The 21,399-nt window shown below is 40.1% G+C and overlaps 1 protein-coding gene across 1 annotated transcript; it reads right to left on the bottom strand.

The window, feature by feature from the left end:
- Window positions 1-2,899: 2,899 nt before the first annotated feature.
- trim66 (tripartite motif containing 66) lies at window positions 2,900-21,048 on the bottom strand. Its single transcript, XM_063882337.1, has 18 exons — window positions 20,845-21,048; window positions 17,261-17,477; window positions 16,356-16,569; window positions 13,704-13,833; window positions 13,281-13,397; window positions 13,001-13,115; window positions 12,590-12,736; window positions 11,835-11,952; window positions 10,676-11,493; window positions 8,551-8,757; window positions 8,220-8,349; window positions 8,023-8,104; window positions 7,761-7,938; window positions 6,391-7,286; window positions 6,152-6,275; window positions 5,986-6,060; window positions 5,273-5,425; window positions 2,900-5,115 (listed from the first exon to the last, which is right to left on the bottom strand). The coding sequence occupies exons 2-18, from the start codon at window positions 17,267-17,269 to the stop codon at window positions 4,879-4,881; spliced, it is 3,750 nt and encodes a 1,249-aa protein (XP_063738407.1). The 5' UTR covers window positions 17,270-17,477; window positions 20,845-21,048; the 3' UTR covers window positions 2,900-4,878.
- Window positions 21,049-21,399: the final 351 nt, after the last annotated feature.

Below are 21,399 nucleotides of genomic sequence, written 5' to 3'. Positions count from 1 at the left end.
GCCTCTGCAAACGATCATTTTAATCCAGCCTGTAAGATAAAGATTGTTTGATGAAAAATATGCACATCACTGATTTAAAGCACAGATGAAACAGACTGAACAATACGTTTTGTTTACTCACCTTAAATTGCTATCACATAATAAATATGAGGCTGACAAAAATACATTGTGAAAGAAGTATGACAAAACACTCTTTAATAAGATTCAGAAGAAAACGGGAGGAAGCCAAAGGAAACGTAAAAGTAGCGGGAAAGCATAGAAATCAGATATTTCCCAAGGCTTTTACCTGTTTCTTTGATGACATAAAAACTATTTTATGGTATCCATTCTTATATAGTATACATTTGAGTATATCAGTACATGTTGAGTGTACTGAAATGTATAAGTTAAAAAGAGGCATGTAGTTATAAGGATAATATAAACAGTATGCTCACCTGTTTTACCAGCACCCTCACTCACACTTTAACTAAATACAGACAGACTTCAGCAATAGGTCCCCTCTACTGCATCTGGTGCTATGATGCTAAAATGTAAAAATACAAATCAAGATGGTAACTTCATTTCATTCCTGCAGGTATAAGAAAATGAGCTGTTAAAGTCTCCTTAGTCTTCTTTCTCTTCTGCACTCTACGAACTTCATAGGCAACTGTTAGGAAGAGCTGCTTCACCTCCACATGTCCCTCCTGAGAGTACTGCCCCTTCTCAGCCAACAACACAAGGAGACAAACAGGTTTTCAGACGTAGGTGTTGACAATAACAAGCCCCCCATTTCCTCAAAGTATTTATAAAAACATATCTAAATTGAGTTTTTTCTTTGTATGAAAATATAATAAATTAATATATACTATTACAGGATCGTCCTTTATTTACAAAAGTGGTACCAGGTCTATGCGTCCAGTAAAACAAATGGTCATACATGACTTTTCAAAAAGATGTAAGCGCTAAATGTAATGGTTCCCCTCTATGAAAGAAAAGGATAATCCCGATGTTGGATACCTAGAAAGCCATGATACGACAGACATGTTATATTTGCAAAATGTATTCACAGACTATTAAATTCCAGCTTAAGTTAAGGTTAAAATGTAACATGTCTGTTGACCTTGATTAGGCAGAATACATCAGCTTCCCCACAAAAGGACTTCAGAGTTTGATTTCACAGACTGCTATCCTGGTCAGACCTAATTTTTCTCTCAGTGCTTCTCTGTTTGCCCTTCTCATTGTTCACCAAAGGTCACAGCAGTGTCTCATTCCTATCCTGTAATGTTTTACTCCAGGACTGCAGACTGAAAGGTCACAAACCTTAATCAAGAATAAAACATACTGAGATGCCCCCTGACCAAAGCAGTGATCATATAATCCCTTTGACTTATTCTTTGGAGAAAGAAAAACACAGAACAATATTGGCAATGTATTACTAGTAAATATTTGTTTGTGTCCTTTAATAAAGACTAAATGTTTTTTTTTCATAAAACATTGCAACACTTTACTGATGTCAAACTGCACTTTGGTAATAATTTGTACTTACATGGACTTTAATTTAATAACAATACAACTCCTAAACTTTTAAACTCTCCTTTCTACACAAATCAATGTACGAATAAGATACATCCGCCTTTTTGTTGCATGACTAAGTCTAAGACATATTTTCCTCATGAAACATTTTTGTGAAATTAAGAACACTTACAAACTATTTATTTTAAATTTCAGACACACTTTTAAAATAGTTTGACTTTACATTTTCAAAACCTTTTGCCCACGATTTTATGTGAAGTGAAACAAGCGCCAGCAATGTCACCAATGATCCTCTCATGCCTTTCAAAAATATTTTTTTTTTAAATGTTTTGAAGGCATGTTGTTTTATTTAACTATATGTTTTATTAAATATAAAGTAGTGATAAATGGCTAAAACATTTTTGAGCTGTAAACAGAGATTTTGAGGCCAAGAAATTCAGAGCAGGCAAAAAGAAACAGAGGCAAGTGCCAAAAAGATTAAAGATGGAAGGAGATATGGATTGCTCCTGGTGGTATAGCAAACTTGCCAAAACCATAATTTGATTTTTTTGCCCTTAGAGAAGTCTTCAAGGAGGTGCTGCCCCTCATGCTGGTTGCTTCCCCATCAGAGCTCTGCCAATTGTGGCAGGTTGACGGATGGTTACAGGTCTGGGTCATAAACAACGGCCTGATGGGAAAACCTACCTTGAAGGCCATACTTAGCGCAAAAAAGTACCCAAATCTCCCCCTTTTACCTCCGGCAATTCTAACTTTTTACAGCTATAATATCTGCTGTACAGAAACTTGGAGGTACTGTATATGACCTCATAACGAAAGTGTTTCAGAAAATGTCACAAAGGTGTCAGAACAAATAAGGACTTTGTTGAAAATGAGCACTTTGCTGAGCACATTGCTAGTTTGCGGTTTTATCCATACCCAAACTGTTGAATCATTGTGACATAGACCCAACACTTATATGATATATTACCAAGTAAGCATTTCTTCATTTTAGTGTGGGCGTTTTTTGGCCTTCTTTATAGCTCAGTCTGTATCTTATTCTGTGCTCAGAATTCTCTTAAAGTGTTTAGAACATTTTTATTGTTGATTTTATATTAAAACGCTGCATTTAACAGTGAGAGCATACTGTATTAATGCTATTCCTGCTATGTTGGAAAGTTGCACAAATCATCTTCTACAGCTCCTTACAATCACAAATTCCAGTGTGGCCTCGGATGCTTTCACCCTCTACTCAGAAACCCAAACAATGATTTATCTTCCAAAACAAACACACTGGATTTATCATCACTCTTCCTCAGAGAGCGATATTGGCACTGAATATTTCAATCATCAACATCAGTAAGATTAATCAGAGAAGACACAGTTAAATTAGATTAGTAGATGGAAGATATTTGAGCCAAAAATCATGTTTTATTCACAATCTTAAACCTGCTTGGTCTCTTTTGAGTAATGGAAAAATCAAATCCAAATTGAAAGACTTTAATATAAACAAATAGTTCTGAAATGCATTTATGATCTGAAGGAACATGTCAGATTTTATCACATCTTATTGAACTACTGGAGATGTGTCACCTCTCAAAGTAAATAAAGGGTAAATACAATCCTAAACCATTTGTATGATATTGCTTCTGTGGATATTTGGGGTAGAAGCTGACAAAACCTCGTGCCAAACCTGTAAGTCCAACTTCAAATGGCTTCAATTCTGTTGAGTTCTGGTTGTATACAAAAGATAGATATTAAAAGTACAATGTGGTGCTGTAAATAATAAAACTGTTTCTTTACCATTTGTTTTTCTCCTGAAAAAATATAATGATGTCCAATAGCAGAGAGGAAAATATTAATCAAATATATTTTCACTTGAATTAATTTTATTGATAATAATATATGTTGCATTTATAGTTGACTGTTACAGTAAAAAAGGAAGAAAAACATTTGACAACAGTGACATTAACTTTATGTTATCAGTCTTCCCTTATATAATAGGAAATATTATTACATGTATTGATTTAAAAGGAAGTAATACCACATACTATATACTGTATTACTCCTTTTCTTATTACTCCCTGACAATGACCAAGGAGTGTACAGACAATAATGTGTGCAGTAATTCATCTTAACGTCAACTAAAATCTAACTGCAGGAAGTAAACTTAACTTAATAACAGGAAATGCTCTACAACAGTGTGTATTATAAAATGTGTTTTCTCTCAACAGTGTGGCTCTAGAAACAGTCATTAATACTGAATGATATGAATGACAGACTCTCTAATTAAGCCTGAGATATTCAGATAATAAAGAGGAACAACATTTTGCTGAAACACATCAAAACATTACGCTTACATAATTTATACACAAACTTAATTCCATTAAGAAAAAATGTAAATGTCTTGGGTTGTTTCATCTGGATGTTAAATCCTCTAACACACATGAGCTCTAACACTGGTTATAGTGCCATTAATCACTCACATTCTGCATCAATCTGGTCAAAAAGAAAAAGTCTACAATGGTCACTGCTGCTTTTTTTAAAAAGCTACTGAGATGCATAACTATATCAATAATCAAACCTGGGATAATTGCCTGCAACCATTATGTTGTTAAAATGTCAAATATAGTAAAATAAAGTTGCATACAATTAAACATGTATAAATATGTAGGGCATTTAAGAATATGGTAAATAAGTATTTACCCATAGCAAAGGTTCAAAGTGCTGTGTATAATCAAAGCTATGCTCACTAAGAAAAAAACAAATAGGGATGCAAAGTGAGATACAAAAAAACATCCACACTCATCATCATCCTTGTAAAATATAGTATATAACATCAGTTATGTGATTTTATGAGTTCTGAATCATAAATGAAATGCTAAGCGCAGCAGAAGTAAATCACGAACAGGAAAAATATAACACTATAGTATTACAGCAGTATTACTAAGTGTTACAGCATCATCTAAGACATTGCAGAAGCAAGCCATCAAACGCTAATGTTTAGCATATAGCATGTAACTGAAACAGATTTTAATCCGTTTTTACTCCCTGTACTGCTCTTATTGGTCTTCTTTCTATCATTTTTCTTTATTGGAAACTAATTTTACATTTGGCTGATGTTCAAACAATAAATGCAGACACAACATAATTCATTATCAATAGTTGAAGTCTGAAGGGATAATAATTGCTCTAGCATTAGGTGGTATTTCAAATAGTATTGTTTCAGTGTGTTCAGCAGCCATCCGATAGCAGAACTGTGATATTATAGCCAACCACAAATAGATTACAGACAACGTCACGGCCCCACAGACTACTAAATAAAAAACAGTATAATTACCCAGATATACAGCTTATTTGTGTCCATGGTTGCATTTCATTCACCTCTAGTTAGAAGTTTTGTCTCCTGGACTTGAGAGAGTGTCTCCTCTTTCTCTTCCTGTGGCATTGCTCTCTCCGCTCTGGCCAGGGGAAGCCACTCTCTGCGGTCCTGTAGGCCTCATCGTACTCATCACTGTCAGAATCTGCCTCAGCCATGAGGAAAACTTTGTCCGGATAAACTTCTTTCAGCTTGGAAGTGAAGAACGCCTCGAGGCTGCAGCCTGCTTGGGCCACCTCAGAGTCAGGCTGTGGTCAGAGAGAGAAAAGCTATAATACTCAGATCAGTGCTTGTGAAGTACTGACTGATGATTATAATGCTTGTCATGTAAAGGAAGATTAATTGAGATTATGAGATAAACCTTATAGTGAGTAAATACATATAGGATATCCATGTTTAACTTACATAATTGAACTTTGCACAGTTGCGGAACATGAGATACACATCAGCAACAAACTGTTCTGGTGAGTTAAAATGACGAGTATTCCTCTTGTTGAGTTTGGCCCTGATCACAGACAGGTCCATGGGCCTCTTGATGATCTGGTAGTAATGACGAGCCTGCATGAAAAAGAAGAGTTTGAGACTCTTTTAAATCACAGAGACAGACATTTTAGTTCCCTGCTTTGAAAATGCGTAAAATAAATGCTCCATAGATTGCATTATGTATTGCTGTAAACAAATGTGACACCATCTGCTAATCCAAACCAGGTATCCTAGTTCCTCCCATGAATAAAATATGCTGACAAATGGCAATGAACATATGAACTGTTGTCCTGGTAGTGTCTTTCATGAACTTTTTAACTACACTGAACCATAGCTATCAATATTAAAGGTACCCTTGAGTTATCAGCCACTAGCAGTGCGATGTAAGGTTTGAATGACTGGGTACTCTCTGTTCGGTGGGGAAGCAAATGAAAAAAACTCTGACGGGTATCTTTAAGTCCCCTGAACCCTGACCGATATACCAGCAAAGTGTGTTTATGTTTGCCAAAACAATTAAGAAAACTCTTCATGATACTGCTATGTTTTTGTGAGAGTTATAAAAAAAATGAATGAGATAATAGAAATGATTTAGCCTTTTCTGTAACTGATCTGTAATTAAACAGGTGATTACTCACAAGTGGACTGACGGGCTCATGGAAGGGAGCGCTCAGGATGTTACTGAGGATCAGAAGGGTCAGCCGCTCACATTTCTACAGTTGAGCAAATATAAAGGAAAATCAGACTGAATGAAAAGAAACACAATTAGAGAGCATAATTATAAGTACTTAATAAATGACCTACTCTCTGGTCACAGGCAGGCAATCCATGTGCTGATGTGGGTTCTCCAGATGTTCTCTCATTCTCACAGTCATACTCAACCTCAGGTGTGACCACGTCCCTGCACAGGCTGCACACCCAGTCACCTCTGAGCAGGAAAACAAAGGTTAAAGAGAGTGCTTCAAACAAAGTTTTTAATAAGAGTTTAGGGAATAATGTTGAATGTACTGGATCGATTCCAGGTTAAATTATAAGAAGCTTACGAGGGGAAGCTTAGCAGAGATGGGATGTGGCAAGACAGATGAAAAACTTTTGGACAGTGGTCACAGCACAGCAGGTCCCCTCCAATCAGACACACGGCACAGAAGTCCTCGCTCTCCATCTCTGCATTGTCGAGGTCAGACTGGACTTCGTCAGAGCATATCTGATCGTCAGGGTTTGCCATCAGAAGTGTCCTCTGAGCAGATCCAATGTCGGACTCTTCTTCCAGGTCAGAGCGAAGTGGCTGAGGGTCGTCGGTTGTGAGCTCCGGTTCAGACTCTAAGTCAAGTTCAGACTCCGCAGAGCCCTGAGAGTCTACAGGCTGATCGGATACAGCCTCAGAGTCAGTCTCTGCCTGAAAACTGTGATCATAGTCAGGCTGGACGTCTGACTCTAGCCCAGCATCACCTGATACTGCATCCTCCTCCAGCCCTTGGCCATCCTCTGATCCTCCTGCTGGATCTGATTCTGGGTCTGCCTCATACTCAAGACTTGGCTCTGAATCCCCTGCAATACCATTATCATCACAGAGCTCAATCTCTCCCGCTGACTTCCCTTCAGCAAGACATTCAAGTTCAGCCTCAGATGAAGACTCTGCATTTGAATCCGGTGTTGCATCTGAGTCTAGACTCTGTGAGTCTGGATCGGCCCTGGAAATAACTGCATCTTCTGAAGCTGATCTGGGATCAGATTCAGAGTCCAGGTCCAATGAAGAGAAAATCTGTGGCACATATTCAGGCTCAGCAGATAGAGGCGTGGATGCTTTACCACAGCTGATTTTTCCTCGGCTTTCAAACTCACTGGTGGTCAAGTGTGCGGTAGACTGATGACGCTGTGCATATGGTGACGCTGTGATAGAGTCGGGGGCCCTGGTGGTCTCAGAGCCTCCAGATATCCCCTATGACACAGAAGAGAAGAGAAGAGAAAAATGATTTCATGCTTAAATCAAATGTGATAAATAGATATTAGATATTAAGAGCATGTTAACCATCACCACTAGTGATTTCTATTTCCTAGAGAAGAAGAAGAAGCGATTGTTCCAACACAATATCAAACATACCTTTATATAAGGTACGAAACACTAAGGTAAGCAATATTGTGGTTTACATTGTCTATTCCGTTTTCCGAAACAGCCTGGTTTCAATTGTAAAACAAAACGTCCCTAACCTAACCCGAACCCACCAGAAAGTATTGAGACTAAACTATATACATGACAAGATGAACAATACAATTTAAAATCACTTAAAAACACATTTGGGCATTGGATGAAAACATTTTCTTTCAATTTGAAGAAAACTGATATTTATCATACACAAAGATAATAACCACATTTTTTTAAACATTCTAGTGTATTTATATAAATAATACATACTTCAGGTGCTGCATCTTGCCAGGTTCTCAGGGTTTCCCTCTTCTCCGTGCGGCTGGCAGGTAAGGGGTCGCTCTGCCGTCGTCCATGTAGGGGGAGTTGAGACACGAGTATTTTGAGACGCTCGAGGCAAACCACTGGGACCCTGGGCTTTCCTGAGTCCTTTTGAACATCTCTGTTACTTTAGAGGCAAGTAAAGAAGAAGAATGATTAAAACCTTGGTTTTATAAAAGGACAGACGTTTGACTAGACGACTATAGAACACCTGTTTTGGCCGTTTCTTGTCTCTCTGGTTTTCCCTTTGGCCTCATAATCAATCTCTTCATTTACACAAGTAAAGGAATGATCTAGAAAAGAGAATGGTGATGAGCATGTATTTAAAAACGTTGCACTTTGTTTTTATAATATGATATGAGAAATAAATGCCTGGTAAGATGTTATGCACGTAGTATTTTTCAGCACCTGGCTCTGTCTTATAGGACAGTAGAGGAGACCGGTGTCCTCTGGAGGGCGCTGTGTGAGGCGACGTTTCCTTCACAACACAAAGCACCCCATCTGAAGCTCTCCTCTGCCTGGGATCCATACTGACATACTTAGAACAAAACAAACATTATGTGAAACATATTAGTATATTGAACCTTATTAGTATATGTTTTTTGTTATTATGATGCTCCTATACACACTTTCCTAAACTAACATGGGTTTGGATGACCATATCTTAAGCGGCAGCAGTAGCTTAAGGTATGACTACCCTTAAGGAGAGGGTACAAAGTGAATTCTGCTGCAAGGTTACCTTAGTTGCAGTTCCTGCCTGTAGTCCGTGAGTGCATCCTGTGGGCCTTTCAGTGTGAGGGCTGATAGACGGGGCTGCCAGTTCTGCAGGGATGCTCTGGGAGCGTCTTTCCCTCCTCATGCACCCTAAAGTAGGGCTGAGTCTGCTGCTCTGCACATCTGATAAACACTCATGGGCTGTCAGCGACACCTCCAGGGATGTGGAGCTCTGTCAAAAACACATACAGGCAAAACTGAGCAGGTTTCCAAGCTGCATCACATGCACAGATGCCCCTGTTTATGCCTTTAACAACAGACAGGAGAGAAAAGGAGTGGGATGTGTGCAGTGAAAAAAAACCTTGAGTGCCACACAAGCACACACAAAATCAGACACTGAATGAAACATCATTAATCGCCTATTTATTCTGGGACTAATTCTAAGCAACCACAGAGCTGCATATATTACAGATATACAGGCAATGAAAGGTTTGGGTACAACACCAATTATGATATGTAAATTCACCATCAGGTGTGCAGTGCGGCCGTTTTATTAAAACAAAACAGCTCTCTACCACTCTTTCCTTTTCTTGTATTACAATTTAACTAAAGCATGTCCGTAAAAGCTTTTCCGAACACCTCAAGCGTGCAGGAGAGCTGACAAACCATTAAACACTTTTTTTTTTTTTTTTAACATCTCCCTCTCTCCTCTTTGTTTTCTCTTGCTAGTGAACCATCATAAATATTCAAGCAAGGCTGACACCGGGCATGTGCTGCTTAGTATCATGCGATTAAAACACTTACCTGATCCATGCCCCTTGGGAGAGGTTTGCAGGTTTAGACTGTGGGGGAGAAAGACTATAATCCTTCACTCTGGAACGATGAAGGGGTGTAGGAAATTATCTCAGAGTGCTGAACAGAACTGAAATCAAACTGGCAGCTCCCGCTATTCCCTTAGCGCCTCATTAATGACAGGTTAAGCACATAAATGGCTGCACCCAAGTGGTTTTATGTCCTTTTCAGAAGCTGTGTGACTTGAAAATGAAACAATAATACATCTTCGTGTTGGAAAACATGCACCTAGAGAGTTTTTTTGGGGGGTGATTACATGGCTACTCAAACCTCTGGCATCAAGTGAGATTATGATGAACAGTGCTCTCCTGGTTTTGGGCATTGCTTTGAACAGCACAGCTTTAAATGTCAAAGCAGCTCTTTGTTTTCCCTTCATCTTCCCTTCATGAAAGCAGGAGCACATTTCTGTTGCACCATCTGTTTTCAGGCTAGCTGTCAACTGTGGGAAGTGATCATTCTGGCATTAAAATAAAGCACTCCTTTGGTGTCAGTCTTTTGCAGATATTAATTAAAACTGATTACCGCCTCAAATTTAACACTCCCTCAAACTTGGATATTGCAGAAATGTATAGTAACAGCTTCCAATGTGTAAATAATTGCCCGACTGGCATTTGATTAGACGAAAATGTCACTACGTTAAGCTTTTTTTAAATTAGACTTTGTTGTCATTCTCTTTTGTTCTTTTTGTTTGACCTATTTCGGATTAAACTAAGATGTTCAAACGCTTGCTCAGGCATACTGATACATTGTGGTTTTAGAAAGGTCTGTATAAACAGCGTTGTGTGGTTTACCATGTCATGGGTTGGGAGTTGGGTTCAAATTAGTTTGAGAATGTTGTAGCATTGCTTAACCACGTGTGAAACAAGAAAACGAAGACTGAGGTGCACATAATCCCACAGTTCTTTAGTTCTGATCTCACAGTAGCAACTATGTCGCTTTAACAACACTAAAACTAAATAAAAGTGATTTCAAAAAGAACAATGAATAAACAAAAGTGGATATGTAAAATGCTTTACAGGCCGTACTTTCCAGTTATTCCCTATCCTTCATGACAGCTCATTTGAGCTATAAAAATATTTGTTTATTTACTCATTTGTGTTTGTGGCCATGTATCATATCAAAGTTTATGATAAAGGTTGCCTTATGTATTTTGCATTGTGTGATGATCTATAGGTTCATAGTGGCTACTGCATGGACTTTGTGTTGTATACATAAATGATGTCGTGTTTATGCCTAAACAATGAAGAAATGACAATATCTGGTATAAGTTGGTGTCTATTATTAACTTTATGTCTTACCCTGCCGTCTCTGTGGTCTTTGAGTCTCAATGCAGGTCTGTTTCTCAGCAGCTCTCTCCTCAGCTCTGCTACTGGAGGACCCTGGAGCTGCAGCTGCTGTTGGACCGGACTCTGCTCCCTCCTGTCCTGTTGCTCCACATCCAGCAGCTCTCTGCTTTCAACTGCTGTTGTTTGTCCACCAGCCTCCTCCACTCTGCCTCTCTCCTCCCAGTCTTCTTCAGTCAACACGTCTCTCTCTGCGGCTGTGTGGCCGAGATGCTGCTGCAGAGCCTTGCTGGTGGACAACTTCCTCTGACGTTGGCCTGGCCTGCTACGATCTGCACTCGGCTGAGTCTGGCTGTCTGGAAGAACTTCTCGCTGTTGTTGGCGGTAGAGATAAGATTTATTTTGAGACTGGAGCTGAGAGGCGGCAGCTTGCGGCTGGGATGTAGATCCTCGACTGCAGTTGATAGGTCCTGTGATTGGGGCAAGGGAAGATGCGGGGGGACAGTGTGCGGAGCTCTCTCTGTCCCAGCACTTCTGGAGCTGCTGGCTCTGGTGCAAGGAGGCAGAGATAAGGGCAGGCTGAACACAGCTGGATCTATAAAGCGTGGCTTCCAGCTGGCTTTTTTCCAGGCTGGACATATCAGGCTGAGAGGGAACGCTGTGCAGGCAACACATTTGGGGCTCACAGCAGCTCTGGTACCCGCAGCCTGGCTCTCGTCCTCTGTGACACACGGACGGCAGAGACAAGCAGGGGATGGGTTGAGGCCTGAGAATGTTGGAGCAGGCCAAGCCCTGAGGATAAGGGCAGTTTCCCCCTTCAACAGTCAGCTGGCCTGCAGAGCAACAGAGTCACATTAAAAACTAATGTAATACATCATGCAAATATTAATGGATTAATAACAAATTAATACATATTTGTTCCAACAATGAGAAAAACGATGGTTACTATGCAAACGTTTTTATGAAAGTCACGGTTAAAAAAATATATAAGAAGTATAGTTACACTGAAAACAAATTCACCAGAATTAAGACATTTGCTTACATTTTTCACTTTCATCTTAATCCTATCTCGCAAAAAATCTTATATTCTCATAAAGATGATTTATTTATATTAAGTTTAACAGTAATAAAACTGCTAAATATAACCATTTCACTGTAATAACATTCACTTTACCTAATGAGGAAATCTGCTTAGTCCAGTAACTAGCATCCCAGTTCAATTTAATCTTAACAGGACTCCAAGAGTCTGATTGGAGTGACGACTCAAGCAGTTGCTGCATCTGGAGAGAAATCTGAAAGAAGAATATGTATTTTCAATCACGTAACCAGGCGGCTGTCGCTGATTTACAGAGTGAAACATAAAGGGAGTGTTCAAAATAAACCTCCATATACTGCTGAAAGGAAAGCTGCTGGAGATCGAATGCCAATAACATAAGTATCCCACACTAAGCTTTAGATTAATAGTTTCGTCCAACACTAAAAAAAAACACCACCTTTAAACTATTAGAGTATGACGTTAATCTGGAAAACTTTTCCATAAAATTACAAATATCACATGAAATTTACATATTAGTAGTCCATGATGAAGACCATGATGTCCTGACTCGATAGAACCTCTTTTGTTAAACCCTCCCTGCATGTCTCAATGATCCGAGTTCATACAACCTGTTTCTCATTATTTTGTTGGTGGTTTTCTAGCCTCAGCAGAAGCAACAGAAAATGTTCTCGGTTTACTGTCACAAAGCTCCTCTAGAAACCCAGGGGACATTGTACAGCTGCTTTCACTAGCTGAGTATTGCCTTATAAACTTTACTTCTATCAAATGTTGAAATAAAAAAAGAAGCAATAGAGATTAAGTATTCCTTCCTCATAGGAACATGTGTTTTAGAATCGGACAGTGGCCGTCTGTTGCTTGCCCTGTCAGCGTACCAGAGCCCTACTGAAGAGCACCGGGCCTCTGCAGTGGTGGGTCGTAGCCCAGGTGATGAACTTCTGAACATGGTCCAGCTGGCCACATATCTCTATTGCTCCCTGCAGCTGGTCTTCCAGACGCTGCTGGAAGTCCTCTGAGATTTTCTGCAAAAAAAACGCATAAAAAAGCATCCAGTAATTACTGGTACACAGAGAGTCAATGCTGGACTGTGGGGGAAATCGATGGACCTTTTTTTCTTTTAGACAAATGCAGGTCCTGATATGTTAGCTTAAGTGGCTTTGACAGATTATTATGGGTTCTTGTTTGCTTGCTTTCAGGACTCATTACATCACGGCGGTTACTGATTCTTTGCATGTAGATTCACAGTTGGCTGAACGATGAGAAGGAAAGAAAAAGAAAGTAATTACCTCCAGTTGCTCTATTAATAGGTTGGCTCGTTTGTTAAGCTCGTTCATCATTATCATCTTTGCCATTTTAATCTGGTTCTCTGCCTTCCTGTGTGCAATCTTTACTCCATGAAGTCTGGAAAGACAGAAAGGCGAAAAATAAATCCCAAAAGCAGAACAGAGCAGCCCTTCAGACGGTAATTTATGCATTAGATTGCTATATTTCACACTGTTAAATTATTGAGCATTTGTGGCAGAAGTTGCTAAGAAATGGAACACTGATTATAGAGTTGAAACAAACCTGTCCTCTATGTGCTTAGCATTGTTCTCCACCGCAGACCTCCTCTCATCCACCTGCACCACCAGGCTTTCAAACAGCCACTGCTGGTCCTGGAGGGCCTTCCCGATCTGCACCACCCTGAACAGAGATCACAGCATCAACCAAACAGAAAGACAACTAATTTATTCTCTGGGCAGGAAGAACACAATGGTTTCCCTTGGGGACAAGGCATTATTCAGGTGACCTTAAAAGGCAGATACAGTACTGTAACATCACAGAAAACTAAAGCGTATGAATACTTAATGTGTATTAGGCGAGCCAAGGGTAGTGTATGCAGATACAGACGATAAAAGTGACACGGCAGTTGAAGTTGCGCGGGGAAGTTTTTAACCTGCGGTTAGCCCTTCTCTGCAGTGCCCTTGTGCTGTGTGTCTGAGGACTGACCTGTGGTTTTTGTGGGAGGACAGGTGACAGCTGCTACAGCACAGAAGGTCACATGACTCACAAAACAGCTCCAAGGGCTCCTGTCTGTGAGAGTGGCACATGAGGAGGGAACAAGGATACGACCCCGGGCCTAAAAGACAGACGGAGGGAGGGAGGGAGGGAGGGAGGGAGCATTAGCAACAGACAGTAAGCAAAACACACAAACAGCCAGAGGAGGACGCTCAGGACAAAGACCAACACTAACTAGATGAAAAATTCAAAGTTATCAAATATATTTATTTCCACAATGTCTAGTGAAATAAAATCCAACCATTTTTGGGGTGTGGTTTGCCTAAATGAAGGACATTGAAAATGGGTTTTTATCATTAAACCATTGCAGAGAATTTGGGCATAATGTTTTTCCGCATTTACTGCATTGTTGGGATGTATATACACTGAAGGAAATAAGTATGTGATCCCCTGCCGATTTTGTTAGTTTGCCTGCTTACAAAGAAATGAACAGTCTGTACTTTTAACGGTAGGTTTATTTTAACAGTGAGAGACAAATCCACAAATGTACATTACAAAAGATATAAATTGATTTGCGTTTAATTGTGGGAAATAAGTATTTGATCCCCTTGCAACCAACAATAATTCTGGCTCCCAAGGACCGGTTATATAAGTCCTCTTGCTTTAACAAAGTACTCCTCATGTCCACTCGTTACCTGGATAAAAGACACCGGTACACAGTCAATAAATCAGATTACAACCTCTCCACCGAGGGAAAGACCAAAGACAGGTCTTGTGATCATGGTGGAACTAATGTCCAAGGACATCAGGGACAAGATTGTAGACCTGCACAAGGCTGGAATAGGCTACAACACCAGCAGCAAGCAGCTGGTGAGAAAGAAACAACTGGTTTGATTATTAGAGAATGGAAGAAGCACAAGTTGACCATCCATCGCCCTCAGTCTGGGGCTCCACGATCTAAGATCTCGCCTCTTGGGGCATCAATGATCATGAAAAGGTGAGGGGTCAGCCAATAACTACACAGGAAGGACTTGTTAATGATCTCAGGGCAAGTGGGACCACAGCCATCAAGAAAACTATTGGTAACACACTACGCTGTAATGGATTAAAATACTGCAGCGCTCCGCAAGGGTCCGTTGCTCAAGAAGGCAAATGTACAGGCCTTCTGAAGTCTGCCAATGAACCTCTGAATGATTCAGAGAAGGCTTATGAGAAGGTGATGTGGTCAGATGAGACCAAAATGAAGATCTTAGGGATCAACTCGACATGTCGTGTTTGGAGGAACAGAAATGCTTACTATTACCCGAAGAACACCATCCGCAGAATCAAGCATGGAGGTGGAAACATAATTCTTTGAGGGGGCCATGTATCGTAAAATATTGGCTGGCCAGGACACTGAAAATGGGACACGGAAAGGTCTTCCAGCACGACAATGACCCAAAACATATGGCCAAGGTAACTAAGGAGTGGCTAAAGAAGAAGCCCATTAAGGTGATGGAGGGGCCTAGCCAGTCTCCGGACCTCCATCACATAGAAAATCTGTGGAGGGAGCTGAAGCTTCCAGTTAACAAGCATCAGCCTCAAAACCTCAAGGATTTTGAGAGAATCTGCAGAGAAGAGTGGACCAATATCCCTCCTGAGATGAGCTCAAACCTGGTGACCAACTAGAAGAAACATCTGACCTCTGTGCTGTCCAACAAGGCTTTCTCCTATAAGAACTAGGGCATGTTTTGCAAGGGGATCAAATACTTATTTCCCAACATTAAACGCAAATCAATTTATAGATTTTGATGGTGCTACAAGTGGGACAGGGGGCTAAAAGTAAGCTGTGATGAGTTATATTGACAAAAATAAAAGTGCAGGTTGCAAGTTGAGATGGTTGCACTTTGATAAAGATTTAGATGTAAGTAAAACATTTTTTCAATGCTGTCCAAAATGCATTTGATGCACCAACCACACACATATGCATACCTAAAAAATATATCTCACACATTTCTAAATAGGTCGCTGTAGAAGGTGCAGAACATCTATCTAACAATAGATAGATACGGCTAATGAACAACCACCCTACTGTTCTATGCTGATCGCCTCACCTCATCCAACCCCCCCTGCCTGCACATCTTCACACCTCCATGTGGTGAAGAGCTGAGCGTCACACTGTGTGCATCAACCTTATCTGACTGACCACATCCTGTCTGTCAGCGCACTCACACAGCTCTTTCTCACAAGTTCACAAATAAAGTCCAGAACTTAGTCATTATTGTTTGACAACTTGAGTGACATACACTTGCAAAAGCAGCTGGCAACAAAGCTGCCAGCCATACTTGAAGGTCTTTAAATAGCAACACACTTATATTAGCAAAAATAAAATCATGCAAGCAGTTTAGAATCCGGGCCACGTGTTGAAGACAGGTTTTAATAAAACGCAGATATCTCCAGGAACTATTATGAACCATCACCACTCTCATGCATTATTCATTGCCATGGTTCCCACTGAGACATGATTAACAAACAAACAAAGCCCCAGAGGGAAAACAAAGAAGCAACCCAAGCTTTGTGGTGACATAGAGCCCCATTAATAACCTGTCATACTGGGTGGGAAAATGAAGCTGACAAATTGTTAAAATATGAAAAATATCTTGCCTTGTCCGGTCGGAGGCAGGGAGCTGGAGCCTCTCTGGTGCAGGTCAGAGCACTGGGTGGCACCGGGCCTCTGCTGCTGGTGCATGTCTGTGAACTGGGAAGTGGTAGGGGCTCTCTGATGCTGATGCACATCTGTGCACTGATAACACAACCACTTGTTGCAGAGTGTACACAGGCTGTGTGCAAGTGTGGGCACTGAGCACTCTGAGCAGCTCTGAAAGACACACACACACACACACAAACAAAACATGTACAGTGAACACACACTGTGTCTGCGCCACACAAAGAGTCACATGTGATAGGTTGCATATGTAAGAGACATTTGTGTTGCCACTTTGTGCTAAATCACAGTTCCAAGAGTTGTGATCTGTTCTCAAGCCTCAGAAAGTGTCAGAAGAAGGGGATTAAAACCTCACCTGTCTTAGAGCTTTATTTGTGTACTGGCTAAATCATTTAAACCCAGATTTCATTATCCAAACTTCAGCAATACTTTGATGTATTAAAGAATCTGTTGAAATAGTATGACAGCTTTCTACAGAAACCCCGTCAGATGATGCACAGTGCAGCTATTTTTACTTTAGTAATACCTCATTGATCCCTGTGGGGAAATTCATTCTCTGCAGTTGACCCTTCTTACTAATTTAAAAGCAGCCTTGGGACTTAATCCAGTTTTAAAAGCCTGTATTCTTGTCCAGATAGGTATTCCTAACATCTGACCTATCTCTTAGGTGGAGAGAGCAACATCAACATAGGAAGCATGCCAAGTCTGCACAGAAAGGCCCAACATGCCCTAAGGGGCTTCAATCTCAAGATTAACAGTTGAAATTTAGAACTTCAGCACCAAAATAAACAATCTATAGATGTATAAAAATCCAGATAGAAAACAAAGCAGAAACAAACCTTACCTTCTCCATTTTAGTGCTTTAAGAGTGGCTCTGTTGCTTTCTCAGCTAGAAGGAGAGGATAGCGAACAGCCTGACGCCTCAGCAGCAGAAACACTGAGGCTTCTACCTGAGGCAGGAAGCAGCATGCACCGAGAGGTGGCCCCAGAGGAGACGGCTTACATGACAGCCTCGTTGTGCTCTCTCCTCCTCCAGTTCATCCAAGTGTAGGACCCCTTCACTGCAGCGGAGGAAAAGGAGTGTCACATTCAAATCCATCCCCCTGATTGCTGGTGCAGATATCAAAAAAGAGAGAAAATCTAATCCTTTTTCTTAAATAAGCCTGTGCATAATAATTGGGAATTAGGGAGATAAGATAATTATTTTTTTGTAGGGCAAAATATCCCCGGAAGCTTTTTCCAAAACTGAAGAAGAACAAATGACCTACAGTGAGACAAGGAGGGATAAATTGTACCATAAGCAACTTTAAGTTTGTTGGAGCAGGCAGTGTGAGGCAGTGTGAGGCAGGATAAGGCGATGTTAGGCTCAGGTTGTGACGGGATATGTCGCATTGGGCTAGAATAGGACGGCTGTGGCCTTATTCCCTTTGTCAGCACGAGGAGGGAGCAGGTCCCTGTGGAACTGGAGCTATGCAATAACGTAGCACACAGAAACCGGGTCAGGCTCTGATAAGCTCCAGATGGGACTAGGGTACACTCCTGCAATTACCTCTAACACTGTGGAATCAATTAAGATTTTACCTCAGCATGTCAGAGAAAATGAAGCACACACTGTAAGAAGAAAGGAAAGCAGTCAACTGTAGACATAGATAAAGCAACATTTGACACCAAAGGGATAATAGTCATTGCATCTGTAAAAGAAACATGACAATATAAGAGCTGGGAAACAGAATATTGCTTAAATGCATGTAAAATCTCAATCAAGCTCTCGCCATCAAGTTTAACCCATTATCAAACCTCTGTGATATGTAGAGCTGTGAACAAGTCTGCCTAACAACAGCCCCTGCAGCCTGACCTACAAATCTGACAACTTCTCCTCCTTGGGTGTTTCAGTGGGGAGCTCAGAAAAATCCCATTCCCCATTGTGTGCTCAAAGACCCAATTTGAAACACAATTAGTCAGTCGTCATACACCCTGCCTCTTTTTCACACAGACTGCATAGCCTTTTCCAAGTGTGCAGTGGCTTTTACTGAACCTTCAGAGCATTTATTTTTCAAACTGAAACCTCCTGCCTGCTCTCCATGCCCTGCTAAGTGAAGCTGGGACTAGATACGCATGCTATCTCAAGAGATGTCACAATAATAGAAACCTGCAGAGTGATCTCTCCCTTGAAAGCACCACCTATGTAACATTTATTAACACTGAGGGGAGATCACAAAGAAAGAAAGATCTTCTACAACTACTCTTAGGCTTTTATTCCATTTAACTATTACTGTCTTCAAATAACTTGTCTCTGTTCTGCAAAATAATCCACCAAAAGGAGAAAAACCAATCCATATAAAATGCAAATAGATTCTTAATCTTAAGAAATCACAACAGTATATCAAAAATACCCAAAATATAAAAATATTTTTGATATACCCTTCAGGAGTTACTGTATAATGCATACTCTTTGTACATTAATATATACATCTTGTATAGTTGATCTTGTCATTAATACATGCGTCATGTGTTTTAGCTGATGGGATCTCACCATGTGCTTCACAGTTTTACTTTCTGTTTGCTGTGACACCTCATTGTTATGCATAAAGTTATATCTTGGTCAAAACTTTAAAAGAACCCTTACTATTGTTTAACCTTTAATTAATTGATATACTATATATACTTTAATACATGTTTGACCACCTGGGCGTCGACGGGACAGAAGCTCTGACATATTATGGCTCTGCAAATTTGTTGACTTTGAAGCAGAAAGTTGGTGCTCAACACCTCAATTTGGATGCCACCGATAGATTAACTGATAATACTGGTCAAGTTTTTAATAGTAAGTTTACAGGAGTTTTTTCTCTGCTGGAAAAAAAGGTTATTAACAGCAGCAAGACACAATATGTGACCTTTAAATTCAAATCAAAGAGCTTCAAGAGGCCAAAAAGATCAATAAAGCTGTAGGAATTGGTTATATTTCTCTGTCATGGGGGTTTCTCTTGAAATCAAATGTAGTCATTTAAATCATTTTTATTATAAAATGATATTGATAAATTAAGCTTTGGGATTAACTGTTGAATGTATACGTTACTGAACATGCTCAACTGTTTATCAAGAAAATAGACACATCTGAAATATGTTTTTGCAATTTGTAATCTAGATTACACAGATAACAGTGCAATATTCAGGCAAATCTACTGTAAAATCTGTTAAAACAGCATTTTTGGGGTGTAATTAAAACAATTCATAAATATTTCTAAAGTCCTTGTTATGGCCAGGTACAGCCATAATGTATGCTAGCAGGGCCGGTTCTTCCTACAGGCCATCAAGGCGACCGCCTAGGGCGCCAAATTGGCGGGGGGGGCGCCCCCTAGCGGCGCCCTTAAGCACACATCTTTGTTTTAACAACATTGATTAACGATTTTATTTTTTTTTTAAAGCATGGGATATAAAACCCTCATTGAATTAAATGAACATGCCCCAACCCATATTTTGAGATTTTGCGCCCCCCCGGCAAGCTGATCAAAAAATATATATTTTTAAAAAATACAATATATATTTTTTGGTCAGCTTGCCTAGGACAGCCAATGGGCTAGAACCGGCCCTGTATGCTAGTGTCTTACTGAAGACAAGTAAATTATTTCTAATGAATCTTAAATTGGAGAAGGAAAATCTTGAATTACATGATGTATCTTTACTTCCTTTGTGAAATGAAATGGGAGCTTTAAATTTGAAACATAAAAAACAACCTATATTCCTATTTGTTGCAAATATCGAGTTTGTGAAATCACTGTGAATCAATAAATCCCTGTTTGAATTTCACATGAAGTCAGGAAAATACTCCAGATAATTGAAAGTATGTCACTATAGTTTGGTGATGTATTCCTGACGGTACACAGCTGTGGGAGTTTGGGGTTTTCCTTATGGCACGTTTGGCTGGTCCATCTGCACTTGGAAGTGTCTGACAGCACTTTACTAACGCGTCAACAAGCCTGCCAGTCAAAATGCAGAGCATCTACCCCATAGACTGGAAATATGATGGTCTGCCCCTGCATCCTCAGCCTGCCTCTGCATTAGCATCATCACCTCCAGCAGCAGCACTGAGCGGCATTTTATTTTTTAGAAAGTGCGCATGAGATTACGCCCTCATCATGGTAGCATGGAGCACACCACACCAAAACAAAAGGACACCCCGCAAACACAAAGTCAGCACACGGATAGTTTGCTGTAACAAAGCCTTCAGAAATTGTTCCTGTGTACAAATGTGAAGTGAAAGTGCGCTGCTCGTGCCAAGCATCCTGTCAGGTAAACATCAGTGTGAGCGCGTGTGAGGATGAGACTGTCTGCTGTGTAACTTCTATCGTCCTTTCACTCATGTCAGGTGTGCTGGCTGCAGTGTGTGTCCGTCCTAACTGCGAGAGTTTTTTTTTTGTTTTTTGTTACCTTGACCCGTGCATCTCCGAGTGTCGTCCCCCCCATCGGATGTCGCTCTTTAGACCGGCCAAAATGTTTAGAGACAACCAAGTCTCGCAGTTAATCGTGAGATTTTATATTCGTTCTCACGCAATTCTTCTGACGTTGCTCAAAGCTGTAGTGTGACACTTTCAATTGTAACATCACAGCTGCAACGTGATGGAGGAAGTGTTCACATCAAAATCACATTTCATCTGAATCAAAATAACAGAAGGCTAAACATAATGTCAAAATGATCCATTACAAGCACAGGAGAAATGTTAATAAACATATAATACAGAATATACAGAATAGATTAAGACTATTCTATAATAAAGTGACAAGTGTGAAGCCATTCTACAGAAAGATAACTTGTTTACACTTTAAGTGCATTTTCATTATAATACCTTTGTACTTTTACTCAGGTTTATTTTTGAATTTAGGAAGTAACCTGATGGATTGAATATCGGAAATAAAATATCTGAGTTTTCCTTTTATATGGCATCAAGTCAGTCTGGTGGTGAATATAAACAATATCCCTGATTT

This window comes from Eleginops maclovinus, chromosome 4 (assembly GCF_036324505.1).
Source record: "Eleginops maclovinus isolate JMC-PN-2008 ecotype Puerto Natales chromosome 4, JC_Emac_rtc_rv5, whole genome shotgun sequence".
Taxonomy (NCBI): domain Eukaryota; kingdom Metazoa; phylum Chordata; class Actinopteri; order Perciformes; family Eleginopidae; genus Eleginops; species Eleginops maclovinus.
This window is presented reverse-complemented; position numbering and strand designations above follow the sequence as displayed.